At 44.3% G+C, this 21798-nt stretch overlaps 1 protein-coding gene across 2 annotated transcripts in view; it reads right to left on the bottom strand.

Moving 5' to 3' along the window:
• APBB1 (amyloid beta precursor protein binding family B member 1) overlaps window positions 1-21798 on the bottom strand; it is a 254045-nt gene that overhangs the window by 56389 nt on the left and 175858 nt on the right. For both annotated transcript variants that reach the window (XM_069203665.1, XM_069203666.1), the window contains 3 exons: window positions 13411-13538; window positions 9692-9806; window positions 2477-2561 (listed from right to left, as the gene is read on the bottom strand). In XM_069203665.1, coding sequence (XP_069059766.1) covers window positions 2477-2561; window positions 9692-9806; window positions 13411-13538 — 328 coding nt within the window. The remainder of the gene's footprint in view (window positions 1-2476; window positions 2562-9691; window positions 9807-13410; window positions 13539-21798) is intronic.

Genomic DNA, 21798 nt, shown 5'->3' with positions numbered 1-21798 from the left:
TTAGACGTGATACAGTGTCTGAAGTGTGTCCAGTTCTATTTATTACATGTGAGGCTGTGTCTGAAGTGTGTACGGTTCTATTACATGTGAGGCCGTGTCTGGAAGTGGGTACAGTTCTATTTATTACATGTGAGGCAGTGTCTGGAAGTGTGTACGGTTCTATTTATTAGACGTGATACAGTGTCTGAAGTGTCTCCAGTTCTATTTATTACATGTGAGGCAGTGTCTGGAAGTGTGTACGGTTCTATTTATTACACGTGAGGCAGTGTCTGGAAGTGTGTACAGTTCTATTTATTACATGTGAGGCTGTGTCTGGAAGTGTGTACAATTCTAGTTATTACACGTGAGGCGGTGTCTGGAAGTGTGTACGGTTCTATTACATGTGAGGCCGTGTCTGGAAGTGTGTACTGTTCTATTTATTACATGTGAGGCAGTGTCTGGAAGTGCATACGGTTCTATTTATTACATGTGAGGCAGTGTCTGGAAGTCTCTACGGGTTCTATTTATCGGACGCGAGGCAGTGTCTGGAAGTGTGTCCAGTTCTATTTATCACACGTGAGGCAGTGTCTGGAAGTGTGTACGGTTCTATTACATGTGAGGCGGTGTCTTGAAATGTGTACGGTTCTATTTATTACACGTGAGGCAGTGTCTGGAAGTGTACAGTTTTATTTATCACACGTGAGGCAGTGTCTGGAAGTGTGTACGGTTCTATTACATGTGAGGCAGTGTCTTGAAATGTGTACGGTTCTATTTATTACACGTGAGGCAGTGTCTGGAAGTGTGTACGGTTCTATTTATTAGACGTGAGGCAGTGTCTGGAAGTGTGTACGGTTCTATTTATTAGACGTGAGGCAGTGTCTGGAAGTGTACAGTTTTATTTATCACACGTGAGGCAGTGTCTGGAAGTGTGTACGGTTCTATTACATGTGAGGCAGTGTCTTGAAATGTGTACGGTTCTATTTATTACACGTGAGGCAGTGTCTGGAAGTGTGTACGGTTCTATTTATTAGACGTGAGGCAGTGTCTGGAAGTGTGTACGGTTCTATTTATTAGACGTGAGGCAGTGTCTGGAAGTGTACAGTTTTATTTATCACACGTGAGGCAGTGTCTGGAAGTGTGTACGGTTCTATTACATGTGAGGCAGTGTCTTGAAATGTGTACGGTTCTATTTATTACACGTGAGGCAGTGTCTGGAAGTGTGTACGGTTCTATTTATTAGACGTGAGGCAGTGTCTGGAAGTGTGTACGGTTCTATTTATTAGACGTGAGGCAGTGTCTGGAAGTGTACAGTTTTATTTATCACACGTGAGGCAGTGTCTGGAAGTGTGTACGGTTCTATTACATGTGAGGCAGTGTCTTGAAATGTGTACGGTTCTATTTATTACACGTGAGGCAGTGTCTGGAAGTGTGTACGGTTCTATTTATTAGACGTGAGGCAGTGTCTCCAGGTGAGAAGGATTCTACTCACTGAGGCAGTGTCTGCAGGTGTGTACTGCTTTATTTACCAGACGCGAGGCGGTGTCTGCGAGTGTGCATGGTTCAATTCACCAGATGTGGTGCAGATACTCTGCAGGTGTGTAGTGCTTTATTTATTAGATGAGGCAGTGTCTGCAGGATTGCAGGGCTCTAGTCCTAAAATATTTTTTATTGGGTTTCAGTTTAGGGTTAGTATTCTAAAGGTTGGGGAGTGCATGACTAGAAGGACGATGAGTTGCAGCATGGCTTAGGTGCTGTGTGACTGACCAGAATTGTGCTCTAATCCGGGCTGCTGTCACAGCTCTCAGGCATGAAACAGAGGGAAGTGGAGTGAAACCGAGGTGCAGTGTTCACGGATTCATTGTTGCGAATGTGCGTGGACATTTACAATCCAGCTCACACATGATGCATGAGAGATGCTCTATATATTCCACAGACGCCACAGAGAAAGGGCCTGCAGGCATGCACTCTATAGAGTCAGCCATGGTAAATGAGCTGGGGAGTCCATCCAGAAGAGACAAGGGGTACCCAAGAAGCATGCACAACAAAAAAAGCCAAAGTAAATCCTCTTTAGAGAACATCAGGAGCAACAGAGCAACGGCCCAAAGAAATGTTGTGGTTACATACAGACAAAAAAAAAAGCTCAGGGGTCATCAAGGTGCAACAACAGGCACTGAATACATGCAGCAACCCAGGGAGTTCAGGAATGATGGAAGAGTAACCTACCCAGAAATCAGAGGAGCAACCTACAGGCGTGCAATGGGTAAATGTTGTCAAGGGCCTAAGGTGACAATTGGATGTGCTGACCCACAATCTAGTTCACTAGATGTTGTGAGGCAGCATGGACCAGCTTGCAAGCATCCATTATATGCTGAGACAGTGCATGCGCATGAACCTCTTCAGCACACATGTTTAATGTTGGTTTAAAGAAGCGTTTTGTGTTGTATCCTTTGGGGAGGGGTTTAAGTTTGTGCTAAAGCATCTAGAATAGGCGAAGTACCTTGGAAAGGGATGTCCACTAGTTTGGAGTGATCCAGGAAAAGTCCATTAACCAGGGACCTTGTGTTCCGTCTTTCGGTCATTATCTGTTAGGAGATAAAAAGCACATAAGGTAAGCATGCTGCTGAGCTACCCAGCTGCTGTTCAGGCTTTGTGGGAAAAATATGACAACTATTAATTGCTGTGGGCTTGCTCACAATAGGTGACCTTGGAGAAATGGGGTGCAAATGATGGTGAGACGAAGGTCCTTAGTATGGCTTGGAAAAGCTGTGCAGCTCTGGTCTCTCAATTCCTTTCAGGACTCCCGTAGATTTGTGACTCCACCTGAAGTACTACATATTTACCTAAGCAGTTAACTGCAAAGCTTATCTTTGTTCTGCTGAACGGGCATCAACCAAAGTGAACCTACATCACCCTCATTCGGCACTATGTGGTGACTGACTGTGGTGGGTGTGCTCCTCTAGTCCAGAGGTACAGCTCTTTTTACCTGTAACCCTCTCGTAAGGGTGACTATTGGCTCACCATGTCAAAAGTGGGAGCTTCCTGTGCACCTCCCCTCTCCCGGGTATCCTCAGCACCCACACATGGGGATGAGGCTGTTCACTGTTAGATTCTTCACCTCACATGCTCCAAAACTAGCTAAAATGTTTGGTACAGGAGCAAACTCCTTCATTCATTCAGTGTAGGATTCGCAAGCTAGTCATTAGCAACTTTAGAATTCTTTCGAAGTCTCCAACATTCATCAGTTTAGTCTCATCTTGTGTAGTTTACAGAGCATCGTAAGCTGCCAAGGGCCTGCACCGATTTGAAACTTTGGTTTGAAAGACACCGCTCGCTACCTGGCAATGGCTGCTTCATTTTTAGCGTATGAGGAAAATCTCAGCCAAGCCTAATGTGGGTTCAGCCTCTTGAGTGCTTGGGAAAGATGTATTTATGGTCTGGCTTGACAGCACCAGATAATTATGTGAGCATCACTAGAGAGGGGCTTTGATTCTGCCCACATGCTGTCAAGAGTTCAAGTTTCGATTGGGCAGAAGCTGTGTGCTTCCACGCAACAAAGTGTTTTCCCTCCACATAGCAGTGATCATTTCGTTTGTTTATCCAGCTGCCTGAGGTTGAACTTTCAGGGGCAGCCACATGACATCGAACTACTAATAAAAGTGTCTTATATAGTTAGAAAATGTATGGCGTTTTACTTTGGCAGCAGGGCTATCATTAACGAACATGGGTTTTAGGTCTGGACTGACAGTGCGTTAATAAGCCTGACCTATTGGCATTGCCAGTGCTGGTTTGAATTTTGGATGATTTCAGATCAGAGAAGATGACTGAGCAGTACTTAACTCATTCTCAAAATGCAAGCAGATTAGGGTGAGGTCCATCAAGGGTAGGCACATGATATGGGAGCTGAGGAGGTTTGGGATCAGTGAAAACACCAGGTGTAGACTACTACCTTCATTGGGAGATAGTGTTCTGGTGACTTTGTAGATAGGAATGTAGGTGCAAGAAACCCAGCCGAAAGGAAACAAAGCTTTGGGTGAAGTAGACCAGACCTCTCCTGTAAACGTTTTATCTGAAAACCAAGAGTAAAACAACACAGACAAAACCAATCCTGTTCTTGCCACAGACAAAGATGTGTTGCAGCTGGATTGAATGATCTATTTTACTTCCCCCCCCCCCAAACGGAGCAGCATTTCACCTTCCTTGGACAGCTCTTAGATCTTTGTTACTGCGCACCTGTAATGTCACTGCGGAATGAGCAGGACCACGTCTTCTGTAACAAATGGGATGATCTTGAGGCCTTGATTTGGGTGCCAGTCCAGTCTGACCCCTCTGGATGGGGTGGGATTTATCTCATGGAGGATGGGGTCAGATTGTGGGATGGGGAGGGATGCAAAGCAATGTGTTTTTCAGAATCCTCTAGTGAGTGGCCAAGCTGTGTACCACTCGCAGATGGAGGTCCAACGAGCTCCAAAGTATGCTGCTGTGTACACCGCCTTCTATGTTCATGGATATACGCCCACGTCTGGTGCCCTAGAACTTGGAATGGCGACTCATTCTGGTACTGCAAGAACTGTGCAGTTGAGGACATGTGTAGCAGTGGGCCACCCTTTGGAAGCACTGCAGATCTTTCGCCCCATAACTCTCAAAACAAGGCAGTGTTGTGACTGACTCTGAGCTACTGGAAGCCAGTGGAAGGATTTCAGACCTTTAGTAAACCAATCGTTTATAAACATTTAAGCAATTTTTAAACATCCTTATAAGGCAAGAGAACTGGGAAAGAGCTCGATATTCCCCACACGTTGACGTAATGGCGACAAGTGGATCTCTTGTGACATAGTCACACAAATACAAGAATCTCCACTGCAAAGTCAAGGTTTCATCAACACTATACATGAAGAAGTGGGCACTGGACACTCCTACATCTGCATGCTTTGATCTTCTAAGGCAAAGGAAAAAGTATGGAGGGGAGCCCCAATACGAAACCATTGATGGTTTTTGGCATTCATAAAGCCAAAAATGGTAATTAGAATGCAAAATATCTGTCATACCTAATCGTTTCAACAGCCAGAAGGAAGTGACCCTATTTAATAGGGATCTATTCCTTTCACAATATGTACATTTGCTTTAAGGTAGTGTTCTACCAGCCCGCTGTGTGTGAATAACCCGTGCTTGGAATGACGACAGTGCAAAACTAGCTGAAAGTGTGCGGTCATATGTCCCAAATGTAGTTTGTTTAGATCTTGCAGTGACCTGAAACTGCACAAAGCAATGGGATTTACACAGCACACAAGCTGCAGCCTGAAAAGTAGATTCTAGATGATGGGCCTGGTGATGAGGTCTTCAAACTATTTGTATATAAATTCATATATATACTATTCCTATATAAATATCTCAGTCTTCATTGCAAAACATGCCCAGTTCCCAGTTAGTCCTTTCTAACAAACACCTACAACTAAGGCTGTGTAAAACAAAACAAAAAAGAACCTGTGTACACCTTAGAGGACAATTGGTACAGCCTCGTGAATGAGACATTTCATATCTTACTCTCTGTGTAGAAGCACCGACATCAAGTGGGACCCTTCCCACGCGCAACCGATGGAAAAAATACTTACCTTATAGATTTCCTTCTGCAGAAATTCTATTAGCACTGAAGCAAAATCGGATAGTCCACACAAGAACGAACACAAAGATAAGTTTAAACTGATGCAATAAATAAAACACTCCCCCAGTGAAGGGCCAAATTTGGGGCCCCAAAAACAGAGGGTAAGGAGAAAGCATAAGCAGGGGAGCATTACAAGTGATTACAAAATAGGAGTAAATTTACATCACTGCGAAGACTGTTAGCAATTTTGAACAACTGAATTGTGTTTTCATATATTAAAAAACAACAATAAACAAATCATGCCAGTATACTGAAGGAAAACATCAACAATCATTTATGAACAGATGTATGATGAAAGTACTTATGTAAAGAGGTTGAACTGCGGAGGCTGTGCAGCCCATTAAGGAGTTCTTCTAAGGACTGTCTCCAACTGGGAAGAAAGTTACACTAGAATTCTTACTGAAGTCAAACACACGGCAGCACGAGTCCTCACTGCCACAAGATCAGCAGCATGATTGTCAACACTTTCTGCAAAACCCTAAAGGTAAGCTGGATCATTCATCAGAAGGTGCTGTTGGGAAACATACAAAAGTGTGTGAATCCAGGCGTTGCCTCCCAATATCCTAAATGATACTGCCTTCCCATTTTGGGGGGTTATTTTCATCTAATGGGCAAAACCCAAGTGAATAATGTCTTTCATAACTTATAGGATTTGAAAGTGATCAGCACCAATCTTGGTCTCTTGAGTGTTAAAAAACACTTCTTGGTTCTAATTATTAAAAATAAAATCCACCAAGTGGATTTGTAGAGCGCAGTATATGGGTACTATGTTGAGCAATGCTTTGAATGTGTGGGTGAGGAAGTTGATTTGGCAGTGGTCTGGATGGTAAGCCAGTGTAGCTCCCTGAGGTGCAGTGTGATGTGAGTGCAGGAAGGGAGGCCAAGGACGAATTTGGAGGCGGCATTCTGGGTGGTCTGGAGTCTGCACAGTAGGTGAGTTGAGATTCCTGTGTAGAGTGCTTTGCCACTGCCCTGCCTGCTTGTGATGAAGGCCCGTGTGATGGTGCGTCTAGTGTTCAGTGGGAGCCACACCATATGCAGGATGTGGACGCAGGAGGAGGTGATGATGCTGACCTGTAATGCCACTGTGATTTTACTGATCAGGATAGCTCTTAGGTTTCTGGCGTGGTCAGCTGGGGTGGGTGTGGGTCCGAGTACCTTGGACCACCAGGAGGAGTCCCTGGATGAGTTGTTACTACAGAAGCCATGAGTCACAAAATCCAGTCTGGTCTGTTCCTCAAAAATACAGAGACTGACGTGCTCTTATGGCTAAGCCACGGAGATTGCAGCACACTTGCATTAGAAAGGTGTAAAATTTGTTGCGCTTCTGTCTATCACCTCTTTCTTCACAACCCTTTAGCATTCCTTGGTGGTGGGGAGGCCTGGACAGAAAGTATTCCTTAAATGTTTTAAAATCTGGAAGGCTAAGAAATGGACAATGCTGATCCTCCCGTCTCCCTAGACTTTCCTCAATCTTTTTCTCACCACTCTCCTCAGTATCTACTGACAACTAGAAAAGAACTGACCCTAGGCCACAGAGTCTTTAATCCGTTCCCAAAGTGAGGAAACACTCCAACCTCGTGAAAAGATGCACTCTCGCCACAGACTCATCTCAGAAATCCATCTTTTCTTACAGCATATACTCCCACTGCATGTTTTTCCAGCTGTACTGAATTATTTTATTTTGAAGGTTTTTAACCTTCAGAACTATGGGCTCATGCCCTGTGGACTGTATCACAAGCAATTTACCACAAGTGACCCAGTCAGGTTTTGCTCTCATTTTTGGGGAAACATCCATCAGGTTATGCTGGTGTCCTGTGTGCTACCATCACAAGACTTTCTCTTAAAGTGAGTTTGTTGTTCATTTAAAGAAGTTGTGGAGTCATCCAGAACGAGACCTCATCAACACCTACACACTGGACCACCTCTTCCCCACTGAAACCTGGCTTAACACTGCATCGGCAACCCATATTGCCAGAGCCATCCCAATGGGGTACAAGATTGCACCCCAGGGCTGACTCCACAAGTCTGGCAGAGGACTTGCAATCATCCACAAGAACGCCATCAAGTGCACCACATTCACCAATCCAGACACCATCTTCATGGAACACATGCACTTCAAGCTGCAAACAGACAAAAGATCCACAATCAATGGAACCCTCACATACCACCCAGCACCCCTCCCCTCCCCTCCGAACCCATTTCAGCAATTTCATCATTGACCTCATTACCCCTCTTTCCATCAGCTCCAAAGTCTTCATTTTCCTGGAAGACCTCAACTTTCACCTCAACAGCCTCACGGACCCCAAACTCCAGAGGCCAGCAGGAAAGCCTGCAGAGCATCGGACTCGCCAGGCACAACACTAGACACACCCTGGACGCTATCTTCTCATTTAGCGACAAGGTGAAATTCAGCACACCACCCCACGGACAGATCACCCCATCGTCCATTTCCACATCTCAGCACTGCACCCCACCGGAAAGAGGCAGCGCACCCAGATGCAGCTGGAAGAAAGTGACGGAAACTGACTGGCTAAACACCCTTCATACCAACAAACTAGACACCACCAATAGACAGCGAATTAAGAACATTTAACTATTGGATCGCAGACTGCACAAACACCTTTGAACCTATTAAGAACACCAAATAAAGAAGAACCCACAAGCAAGCCAGTTGGCGCAATGAGGACGTCGAGAGACAATTGCCAGAACCACCTATAAGGCTTCGCTCAGATGCTACCACCATCCGTTGAGAGGAATAAAGAAAAGGGCCCTGGCACTGAGAACAGAAACCAGCTCCAACAGCAGCAAATAAATATTCTCCTTCATCAAAGAATTCGCCAACCCAGCAGCTTTAACGAACACAATCATCTCCTTACAATAACTCTGCAACAGCCCCATCAACTTCTGCCCTGACAAAATCTCCAAGATCTGTAGCAACTTCAATCCATAGCCCAACCCATCAGACCTCACTGGCCAGCCAATCACACCACCAAGGACGAACACCTGACCACCTTAACCATCCTGCTCGAAGACTCAGAGGTGGAGGAAGGGTGTACAGCATCCATATAGCAAAATGAAAGACACTGACTAGGCTGGGGAATGAGTAGAAGGGAGGCTGAGGAGGAGGCTAAACTGGTCCTCTTTGCAGATTATTAAAATATTTGTTCGTTGCAGAACATACTTCTCCAGTGAGTGCAGGTGATGGACCCACTAGCTGCCTACAGCACCCATGAAAAGTGCAGCATTTGAGATACCAGGCTTTATGCCAACAATAACGTGATAGCAAGAGGTGGGACACCAGAGGCTCAAAGTCAGACAACTAATACCACAAAACCACACAGGGCTTTCCACTTAACCTCTGCTTCAATTAAACAAAGATGGACTGGGTTGTGAGGATACGTGAGATTAACAATTACATAAGAATGTTTTCTGCTACAAAGAATTGACTTTGTTTTGTTTTTGTCTTGATTTCAAGTCTGGCCAACACCTGCTTTTTGACACTTGGGTTAGCTTTGATCTTTGATAGACCAAAGGGTTCATTTTGCACTTTTTTCATTAACCTAACAGATGAGAATAATTTTTTAGTTTTCAGACATTTATTTGTGATTTTACTGGTAGTCATTTTTTCGTTGTTACTTTTGATTCTCTTTCTTCCGTAATCTGGTTGTGTTCATGGTCTGTTTTTTATATTTATTGTATGTATATGAATTTTTGTGTCTGTTTTATAAAGTATTTGTAGAGACCCTGATGATGACACCTTGATGTTGTGAAACACGTGTGGGTCAGTCTTGAAATCAAGAAAAAAAAGCAAAACAACAACACTTTTGTAGCAGAAAGCATTCTTATGCAGCTCACTGTCCCATTTATCCAGACCTCATAAAGCAGTCTGACTTTGTGCCAACAATTCCTGCTTATGTGGTACAGCATGATGCAAGCTTCAATACAATGTAGGAGTTGAACATACAGAGAAGGAGACAAATCAATGCTGGCCCTCAAACAGCTCTCTCCATTGGTGAAGACTAGAGACCAGAAAGTAGCGCTCGCTCCTACCTTGGAGCAGATCTCGTGTAGACTGGTGGCAATGTTCTTGGCAGGAGCTTCACACCGGAAGACATGACATTTCAGCAGCTGGGTCATCTTGTCCCTTGCAACATATGCAAAGTCCCTAAGTGGATAAAGGAAAGCAGAGGCAGATCAATAGGAGACTGCAGGTTCCACAACCATTAAAAAACATGAACTGGATGAAGGCGGCAAATCCTTTTCACCTCCTGCTGCCGAGAGGCAACCCTGCTCTGCCATTGCCCCAAGTACATTGGAAGAGGATCCCGATTCTAGATGAATCCAATGAACAATGGGGGGAGATGAGGACAGGAATCTGTTACTTTGGACCACAGGTGGGGTGAAGAGGTGTTCCAGTGTAAACAGAACATAGACAGACAGGTGGACATCTTACAGAACAGATGCTGTATGCAACTGGACATTATGACTGCTTATGGCCAGAGATTAGGGTGTGCAACGAGTGCTAAGTGAAGTTTCCAGGGGGTTTGTGATTGTGACCAGTTTCCTGCTTGACTATTACAATAATCCATTATTTTGCTAAAACAAAAGACTTGGCTACAGACAATGCAATAATCCACAGGCAGTATATAAAACTGTTCCTCTCTGAAACTGTTAATCCCAGTAAAATCAATAAGCGGAAATGAAGAAGCTTTTCTAAGTATCGCATTGATGCAAAGTACTTATTCCCGCGTTTCAGAATGCCAGCGTTATGTCCCCAGACTCAAGGGGCCGGCCTCTGGGAACACATCATTATTTCAAATGGAAATATAGATAAAACATTAAAATCACTCAGCAGGACTTTGGCAAAAGGAAATGTTGTGGTAGGCAGGATGTTGCAGTGCACTGTGGATACCTGTTCCATGGTACAAGAAAAGCTATTTTGAGACACCCCAAGCCCTAAAAATGTTCACTTCACTTATCTGCAATAATTAAGTGCACTTAGGAAGATCTCTTGATAAAATATGCTACATAAAATACTAGGAATATACCAACACAAATCAAATTTGTCAGTTTAACAATACGAGGCAAAGCATTTTTTTGTTTTTTTTAACTTAAAGGGCACACTTTTCCCCCACTAGGTTCATATTTCTCCACCGAGGAACATTCTCTGCTAGTGGAGCCTTTGTATGTCCCCAGATCATTTGCCTCTTAGCTATTTATGGATCACAAGGAAAACTGGACAACCAATGTCAACTCGCTTTCTCATTTCTTACCCTGTGGACAGTACACCAGTGCCCATTATATGGGAGAGGGGTCTGGAGGGGGCCAAAGTCACAAAACGCACACGGGATAGATGTCCACAACCATGGGGGATGGTGGACAAGATCACACGACAAGGAGGAGAGATGGGTCATGAGTGGTGGAGGCTTTGATAATACTGTACCTCTCCCTTCGTCCCAAAGCGTAGCCCAAGTTTCAGAGGACAGCAAAGTCAGTCGAGAAGGAGAATAAAAGAAAGAACACAAATGCCGAAAGATACCATTACATTCCTGAACAGAGCCGTGAGGGCCTTCAAATTCTTAGCATGCTTTTTATTGGGTATTCGTGTACCCCGGGATGGGTCAGTCTACCTAAGCTGCTCACGTATTTACCATGCATCTGTATGAGTGTAGCAGGAGGCTGTCAATCAGGTAGCTTTTCCCTATCTCCAAGCCACCCAAGATGTCTCAATATAATCCAAAATAAAACTACAAACTTTAACCATTCATTTTACATTACTCTGGTCACCCAAGGCTAGACATACACAATGAGAGTTCATATAATAGAGGTCCTCCTGAGATGTCTACAACTACTGAGTTTAAAGGGAAAGCTGGATCAACAATAGACTCCACCACAAGACTTAACTTACAGACGTTGATGTAACATTCGTAAGGTGCCTTGAGCAGAAAGCTAGCCATAGAGCCTGGTCAGCTCCTAGCTAAGTAAAACCAAGCAGAGTAGGTTAAGCTTTAGAAAGGCTTCTCTAAACATGGAATAGCAATGTTAGTGTGTCGGGCTTATACGGAAACTACTTCTTCAGTCACTGGTGAGTTTAGACATGCAATAGGTCATCGTGCATGCACTGTGTCACTCATCCTTATACTCATGCATCCATTAATCCACCCACTGACTCTGCCTTGCCTTCACTTACTTGCCACTCCAAAATAAGAAGGCACACATTCAATTAGCATATGCAAGATAAATTAAAATAATTAAAAGTAGAAAAATATGCTGCCATCTAAATGTGTGCTTGAAATAAAAGATATATTGGCAGTCATCTTTAGAAACAAAGAGTTTGCCATCATGGAAAATAATGATAAACCGTTGACAATGCCGTTTAAATATGGCCGCCCAGTTTAGAAGCAGTGGCTGCACAGGATCCAGTGGACTGGAGACGGGATAAGCAGCAAGCGAGCCGTCCAGAAGCACAGTCTGGGGAAGTGCAATATGCTCTAAAAAACCTAGAGAAGTACAAACCTGAAAACTAATGAACTAGCTCACCAGCCCTGGCACTGAAGCACACTCAGTTTCGAGAGGACGTGCACATCAGACAGAATGCTATCACCCACTGGCTGAAGTAGGCTGATCGATGCTGTCATGGATAGAAGCAGAGCGGAATGACACTCGAACAGATCAACGGTAGAAGAAGGCTGACCCGGGCTCCTCTATCTTTGTCTGCTGATTCTGAAGAGTTTGTTAGACAAGTAAACTTGCCACCCCAGTAGAGTCTAATAAGTATTGTCCCAGTTCGAATCTTCTTCCCCAAAAGTTTCTGCGAAGTTGTAATCCACACCAAAACACTTGACAATGGAGGCTGCCTGTGTCAATCCATGTAACAAAATAGCTGTCTCCACTATCATGCTGTAATAACAATACACTTTTTAATGCCTAATGGGTTTTTCACAATAAATATGTTAGGCCAACTGCCTTTGTTGTAACTTTCATAAACAGACCGTACCTACAGAATCTGAAATAACTTTTTCCAATGAACTAACTAGGACTACAGCTTTTATCATGGCGTCTCAGCATAACCAACCCAGGCCTCCTGTACTGCGCACATGGTTGCTCCCACATCAACGATTAGCATAAAATTACAAATATACACCAAATAACAGTGGGAAAGTAATATTCAATCCATCTTGAAGGAGCCTAATAAGGATTATCAAAGTGCAAATCTTTAAATCCAAGAGTTTGCCAGAGTGGAGTAACCAAAACCTAAACCCTTGCCTGCTATAGTAATCTGTGAGATCCCATGAAACAAAAAATCCAGTCTACAGCCTTTAATACAGTACATTAACTTTCCACCCCTAAAGGCCTTTTGGATTAACTAAATGGTTTTTAAACCAAATCAGCCAGCCCTACCCCCATTGTCTTATATTTCCATAATAAACAGATCAGACCAATAGCACTGGACACCAGTTTTCCCCAATAAAAGGATCAAGCCTATTGGCTTTCCCATTGGCTTCTCACCAGAACCAACGAAGATGATTGTAAATGTTATTCTACACACACACAGGGCTTGTTTTGTGAACAATAATAAAAAAGAAAAACCTCAAGGCTCTTCCTAAACATACTCACTCTTTGCAGCAATCAAATCTAAAATCAACTGAGTCCTGAGAAAAGTCGAGCTTTAGCCCTAAAGCATTGTAGCTGGCCTACTGCTCACTCCATTCCACTCCCTCATTCCCCGGACGCACAAATAGACTGAGGTTCCTAACCAGGGCACGTACCTTCCATTGTCTCGCCCCACACCCCAGACCCGAATGCTGACAATAGGCTGGGCGTGCAGCAGTGCATGCTCAGTGGGGTCCACCAGGTTCAGGGTGTCATTCTCCAGAATTAGCAGCATGTCCCGCCCCTGCAGAGAGAAAAAGAGAAAAACAAACTCACACCGAGGAAGCTGCATACAAACCCCCCAAGAAAGGGGCCACATATCACTGTTACAGTACGCACAATTCGTCTTTGGAAAGGTTAGGGACGGGCAATATATATTTGGTGTTAGAGCTAAAGTGACCGTTAGAGAAGCACAAAGAGGACAATGGAATGAAAGAAAATAGGACACAAAGAAAGAAAAACAAATGAAAAAAAGAGTGTAAAAAGAAGGCAACAGTATCTGAGGCCAGTGTGGCACCAGACAAAAAAAAACAAAGAATTACTGTTACTAACTGAAAATTCTTTTACAATTAAAATCTCCCAATACTAGGCAGACTACTTCACGGAGAAACTACTAGTACTTGTGAGATGAAAAAGAAGACATTCAGGACCACAGACATTTCATTAAGACCCATTTCAGCACAGCTCTTTAAATAAACCCTGTAACCTTGTGGTACAACAATGGGAGTGTTTAAAAGGAACAGGGGTTACCTAGCAGTGGCAGAAGGTGGGGAGCCTGAAGAGGCCAAGAAGCAGCTACTCTGGAGGGGTGAGCAGCACGGACCCTGAAGGGGCCGCAAGGGGAGGACCCTGAAGGGGCCAGGAGGGGAGGACCCTGAAGGGGCCAGGAGGGGAGGACCCTGAAGGGGCCGCAAGGGGAGGACCCTGAAGGGGCCGCAAGGGGAGGGCCCTGAAGGGGCCAGGAGGGGAGGACCCTGAAAGGGGTAGGGGCTTTCAGCCCCATTCCTCAATATGGTCTCAGAACTCCTTAGAGACTTGCAAAAGCCTTATAATCTACAGCAGTATTTTATCCCAAATATGGTTCCGTCATATCGAAATTTTATGGGGGGGAGAGTGGGTGAAAGCTTGAACTTTCTACTGTAATGCATTTTCCTACAATACGTTTTAAGAATGTAATTGTTATTGAATATTGGATCAGACAAAAGCGGAGCACAACATGAAGGAAAATATTAGATCCTCTCATGTTGGTATAATAGAAGCATTCCTCCCCCACCTTCCCAGCAGACCCTGGACTCAAAGGGTGAAATGGCAACATCATACACCGAAAAACACGACCAACAAACACACACTGCAAAATCAAACCTTTAAGCCTCTAAAACACTCCTGGATACATGCATCTCTTAGCAGCTTGCCATTTCACGAAAACAGCTGCTACTCTCACACTGTTGTAATAATCCCACGTTGGCTGAAGCCTTAGAAGGGCCACTTTAAGTGAAGCAGGTGTTCAACAAACAAATGCTTGCATGATCATCTCAGAATAACATCCCAAAAGCTGGAAAACACAGTGAATCGGCCTGCGGAGAAGTCTGATATTGATGCTTGGAAAACCAAAGGGCTGAGACCCTACATCAGTGCATTAAGAATCCAAGAAGCAGCTAACTGTCCCATCACTTGTGGACCTCATGCTCGCCACTGACCCTTCACGGAGTACTGCAGCCCTTCTCAGCTGGGTTCCCATTAAACAAGTGCCACATACATACATAGAGTCATGATTCGCATTCTCCCTTCCTATTCGGGGTCAGGCACCATATGCTACTTCGCCATATTTGCATCCTAACCCTCTCAGGTTTGAGATCCCAGTGTGCATCAAGACTGCAGCAAAGTGTGAGCAACTGACTTTGTTTCAGAAAATGCAAAGCTGATCTAGCCTTGAAAACTTCACTTTGGTGGGACCTTTGGAACGGAGAGAGGCAAAGATCTCGATACAGATGTCACTCACAGCCTTCAACTGGTGTGTCACATTGGTAGGTTTCGCTGCCTTTTACCATCTCTATAAATTGTTGAAACAGTGCCCAGGGCAAATACCCTGAACAAATGTTTCAGGACCTGGAGTCTCCTTGAAAACAGACATTCTTGGAACACTGCTTGAACGGCCTCTACTTTATTACAGCACCATTTCTAGAAACCTATTTTGGCTTGCTAAACTGTTGTCAACCAGGGTTTGCTGGCAGTATTCAGACCAAGGTAGGCACTTAATATTGTGTTTGTTTACCCTGAGGACTAAGGTTTCTGTAACTATAATTACGAATAATGTTGTATATCCTGCAGTTAACTGATTGTGTATGTATTAATCATGGTTTATGTAGAAATAGTTATAGATTACAATGCTTGAATTACTCCCTGTCTAGGGAAGACCCAATGCAGCAGAGGTGGAATGTTTTTGATACTGGTGTGTATGTTGTTCTCTGTTTAGGTCTTCTTAAGCCAATACAGAACAGCATTTTGTACCTTTTTATATACTTTGACAATGCACAGGTACTAGGGCACCCAACTGTTGATATCTATTTTGGAAGAAACTCTGTATTTGTGTTCGGATATTAGAACATTTATGTAACGGACTGGCGATAATGCTCCCATAGATGGATGGGCTGGAGGAACCAATGCTGTGTCTGCGGTGGGGTCTGTGTCCAGACTTTGTACCAAAGTAGATCATTAACTTAAGTTTAATATAGCAGGAACCGGACATCTTGCTACATATGAAGAGTGATTATATGGATCAGACATGCCCAAGATACAACAAGAATGTGACAAAACAGAGCTAAACAGAGCACCTAAGTTAATGCGAATGTGTGACAAGAAAAATACAGACAGCTGCCACACCACCACCAGGCAACTTGAGGCAGCGCTGTTACTGTAACTTGCATGAAGGGCCTGCTAAATCCAGGCAGAGGAGTCGGTCTTGAGTGCCATCTAAATGTTGCTGCAGAAAGGGCTCATCCAATGCTTAAGCCAGTGGCTCTCAACCTTCTGACTTCTGGGACCTCACACTTCATCATTCCTGGAACCCGGGGACCCCGCACTGAATCATTATTGGAATCAGGGACCCCGCACTGAGTCACTATTGGAAGTCGGGGAGGCCGGCCTAAACATTGTTGATGATTTCAAAGTCAAAACAATACACAACAAATACAGAAACATTCAAACACATGCACAGATGCTAACACATTAATTTGGAAAAAATAAAATAAAAAAATATGCCGGCTGGAGATTTTCTAAATTCTATTGAAGCCACACATCGTTCATACTGTATTCTGTTTGATGCACCCGCACTGCTCCCACAAATCATTCTAAGATTACTAATTACATTTTTAGCCCCCAATTTCAAATTCCATGACATTTACGGTACGTTTAAAAAATTTCAACTGTACAATAATCTGTTAATATTATTTAATTTTCTAAGCAGTCACAGACACCCTGAGGAGGCTTGGCGGACCCCCTACAGGTTGGAAACCACTGGCTTCAGATATTGTTAGGAGCTCACACAGCACCCCAGACTACAGCCCTCCCACGGTGGCTGCATGTAGAGCTCTGAACAGCAAGCACAGTCGTGCTGGTCACCAATCTACTTCCAGACTCCGGCGTCGCCACACGGTGCAGAATGTTCTTCACGAGAATCACATCTACTCTGAGGGTCTGTTTATTAATGTCCTGAACAGGTCAGAATCTATCCCTGACTCTTTAAAGGAGGGGGAAAGGGGGTTGGGGACAGAGGTTATCTGTGAGTGTGTTGTAAAGGCAAACTTTTGTCATCCACTTACTGTCACTATGTGACTACACTGTGAAAATAGTGCTAACCTGAGAAGGGGGGGAGGGGGCGGGGGGGTGTGTTGGAGCCAAGGCATGCCAGACTCAACCTGAAAGTCCATCTGAAATGTGCCACCTTGCGGCTACTGGTGAACAAATTCCCCAAAGGTAAGTATCACTCTTGGAACTGAAAGGCTGTGTTTCGAACCAGTAGCGCAGTAGCCAGGCAGGTACGCCAACACCACCTGGTCACACTTTACTTCCTTGTCTGGCCATTGCACGTTAAAGAGGACTAAACCATCAACTCTAGACATCCACAGGTGAGAGGGACCCTGGGTGACTGAACAGGGCTATAACGATACACCGTAGAGCGTGCTCTGTACAGCATTAGTATCTGTGAGTACTACACTCAACGCTGATTAGTAGTTGAGTTGGATGAACACTGCAAGAGCACCGAGCAGCCGTGGCAAGGTTCATCTGAACAGTGCCCCAGGTCAGTTAAACAGAAGCAATGGTTAGTTTTAAATGTGCACTCTGGGACCAGTAACAGTGAACCCTGCATTTTGTACTCTAAATCTTCTGTGTTTAATTAATTTCCTCATCATTTGAGATTTGACCAAAATCAAGCAGTGAACGCCTGGGTGAATCAACGTAAACGGAGATGCAGGTCAGAGCTCTGAGCACCTTGAAACCCATAATTCACGAGGTAATTCACTGTGGAAAGGCGTGTTCTGAAATGTTGTTCCTCCTTCTTGTATTCCTTTTAAAGAGGCAGGGCAGTTATGTCTAAGAGAGTACACCTCGTGTCTGCAGGTAGAGCCCCCCCTCACAGGTAGCAGGCCCTCAAAAAGTGTAAAAAGGTCTCCTCAATAAAGGAATTCTGGAACAGACGAGAAGCTTCAACCGGACCATGAATCACAACATAACAAGGTGCTTCACAGGGACATGACCATAATCCGAGAGGAGGATCAGGCAGGGATGATGAAGGAAGCTCCTGGGGAATGGGGTCCTCACAAGGCAAGAGCAGTGAAGATTTGAGTTCTTCCACAGGGAAATACTTAATGGTAAAACCCCAAGCAGGTGAATGAGATTTGAGGCTCAAAAGATCTATGGAAATTAATACCCTAAAGCAAAGGACTCCTAAAGGTGGGCAGTTTGAGTGATGATATGCTCAGCCATTACACATTCAAAATTAAATGTATGAATAAATACTCAGATACGAAGGGAAATACCTGGGTAAACTACAAATCCATACCCCTGGGCTCTCCCTCCTGTGCTGGTGGTACTCTCGTAACTTTATAGGGTCAGATATGTGGGCTGACTACCAGGCCGTATGTGAGCCCCAGCCAGTTTCTATTATTGACAATGACCACAGGTCAGAACCAGATTCAAAGGTTTTCAACCAAAATTAACCCTAGCAACTCCCTGTGGAGAAGGAAGCTAGGGTTCAGGTGAGATGCCAGAGTGAGGAAGGGCGATAACTGAACTGCAGTCTGCTGAGAGCTGTATTACAGCCTCTGGAACCAAGGCACAATCTGAAAACACGGAGAAGGAGAAGGCGATGAAGATGCACATAGACTGGATTGGGAAAGCAGCCGAGATCTGCACGCGGGACACTGCTCTGGATCTCACTGTTTCCAACCCACGTTCATTTAATTAAAGGCATGAAGAGAAGGCTAGGTCGGTTTCCAAAGATTACATCATCTCATTGTTGGGTAGTTTGCTTCAGCAGAGAGAGTGACAATTGTTTTGTTTCTATAATTATCAGCAGTCTTTAAAAATGATGACTAATATACTATCGAAGCCATGATTCTCCGATTTCAAAGTATTTTCTCCCAACTTCCACAGAAAGCACTATGGAAATGAAAGTTTGGAACCCCAATGGAGGAGTGTGAAATGAATGAAGAAGCCACATCTTGTCCTCTAGACTCCCCTCACGATCCCAAGCACCCTTTACATCCCACGGTCTTCATGCACATCCAGACGGTATCAGTCTACAGGTGGTGGTACAGTTCCAGGAAACACACGGATGAAGGTTAGTACAGGAAAGAGTGAGCAGGTAAGTAAAAAGAGTGACTCTGGGAGCATCGCGCCTAAGTCTGCAACTAGCGATCAGGCATGCAGAGTCCAACTGTGGTGTTCTCGCAAGAACAACTGATACCAGGTTTGAGGCTTCAACTGAGCTGTGTTCTCAATTTCAAGATCTTACCTGGAGAACTGTCTCCTTGTCAGGAGGTCTTACCTAGGGTGCTTTATCCATCAGAAGTGTTTACATTTTGAGTATTGTGACTCGTTCTGGAGGCCACACATGGAGTATTGTGTACAGCTCTGAAGGCCACACCTGCTGTGCAACGTCCAGTGCTAGGTGTATCACAGGAGGTGTTTTGTTCTGCTGAATAAGCCACTGACAGAACATTATGGTCCACTACCAAGACTACACCTGGAGTCCTTTGCTCAGTTTTGGAGACCGGATGATGACCTGAATGAGAAGTCTGAGGTCCTATCTGCTGTAACTGAACTGCACAACGGGTGAAACTCAACAGCACTGTGACATTTCAGACACAACTATAAACTACTTGAGAACAGTTTGGACAAACGCAGTTGTTGTTTCCACTGGGGTGCAATAAAAAGCCTGATTTGAATTAACTGTGGTATAAAATTTTGTTCTCTAGAATATGGTTTTGTTGGCACACCATTTTCAGATCGCACATAAATGTATTAACAGCTACAGTGGGCAAATGTTCCTGTGTGCTGCTGCAGAAGGAAGAGTTTTAGAACATTTAATGTGTTTAATTTCAGAACACAATCTATAGCAGATAGCTTGCAGCAAAAACACAAATTCTATACGATGTACATCTAAAATATAGTACCTCAGACCACCAACAGCACCACATACCTACAGACATGCACCTACACACCACTACACTTGCACCAATCCAGATGTATCATCAAATTCACCACTGCCGACACTACCCTCAAAGACACCAAGGCCTATCTTCACATACACCACCACCACCACCACCTGGAAGTCTTCCACGCCCTACAAATCTACCAACTAACCACAATCTACTCCTTTACACTGCATAATGCAGTAAGTTATTGGATTTTAATCTGGCTAGTTACTAAATTTCTTTAGTGTTTTTTGAAAGACCTTGATATGATCGTTCGTAGGTGTCAGTGTCACAATGAAGACTATGTTCTGTGTGAGGGATCGTTGCATCACTGCTGCTTCATTTCAGGATGTGATGCTTGTCAGACTTTGTTACAACACTTGACTTTGTGAACACTTCAACCTCTATGTTCTAGATAATAGGATCCTGCAAACCACAGCATGGCCTGTATTCTGGCAGGGATATAAACACATTATTTACTTGGCCACATTTATCTTGCCATATCCAGAATAAACCTTGAAAAGCACAAGTTGTCATATTTTTATTCTATGCATGGTGGCTGACCAGGAGATCACAGGTTTTGATGTAGATCTTACACCCAACGCACTTAAATAAAATGTCTGCCACTAGCGAGAGGGTGGAAAAACATGTTCTCCTACTGAAGTAACCTCTCCAACAAGGAGACTCCTGATGGAATCATTTGGACTCCAACAAGTAGGATAAACATTTTAATCTAAAGTGGCTGAAGATGTGGAGATATAGATGCACAGCTACTGTTGGAAGCCTGAGATGAGAAAACCTCTCAAGAAAACATGAACAGATTAATGTTATGTTATAGGTTTTATATATCGCAGAGCTGCCCCAGCAACAGGGCTTCCCAGCGCTAACCCCAAAAAACAAACCTGCTACACTAGAGGCCAAAGAACAGAGTGCCCGTCAGAGAGTCCAAGAAGAGAAGAGCCAGGTCTTCAGAATGTTCCGAAAAGACACACGATTCTGGACATTCCTGAAAGCAAGGGGAAGTGTATTTCAGAAATGAGTGACCACCCGCTTTTACTCTCCTGACACGCCGGACAATGGTCAACTTAAGATTGGCTGAGCGCAGGGGCTGAGAAGGTTGGTACAGAGACATCAAACTAGACAAAATGGGAGCCCCTGGGAGAATAGAAGTTTATGGGCTGTGCACAAGGTCGTAAACTGCACACGCGTCTCCACAGGGAACCAGTGCACTTTGTGAAGAAGGCAGCAGCTGGGCAGAACTTTGGCAGAGAAAACAGCAGCCCGGCTGCAGCATTTGAACCCGCTGAAGTCTACAGATTACCGATTTGTTAGCTCTTAGACATTAGATGTTACAGTAGTCCAGTCGGGATAAGATTGCTGCCTGAAAAATGATCTGATGAGTGCCAAAATCAAAAAATCCAAGCAAAGGTTTAAGGCTGCGCAGGATGCCAAAGCACACGCCTGCCACTGCTTTCACCTGCACCTCAAAGGTTAGGGAGCTGCCCATCCATACGCCAAGGGTTTTGACCACGCGGGGAGGCCAAAGAGAGGAGGGCCACCATTAGTCGTACCTGAAATGGGGGTCTTTTCCTAATATGATAATTTCTATTTTATTCATGTTCAATCGTAAGCAATTGGACTCCATCTCTACGCAACAGCAAGCTTAACTTTAGGAAATTTGGGCAGGTCTAACCTGGGATTGTCAGAAAAAGAAAGCACAAGCTGGGTGTCATCTGCATAAGACACCAGCGTAAGCCCCAAGGATTACACAACCTGGGCCAGAGGTTGAATATAGGAATTAAATAGAGT

Source organism: Pleurodeles waltl, chromosome 8 (genome assembly GCF_031143425.1).
Source record: "Pleurodeles waltl isolate 20211129_DDA chromosome 8, aPleWal1.hap1.20221129, whole genome shotgun sequence".
Lineage (NCBI taxonomy): Eukaryota > Metazoa > Chordata > Amphibia > Caudata > Salamandridae > Pleurodeles > Pleurodeles waltl.
This window is presented reverse-complemented; position numbering and strand designations above follow the sequence as displayed.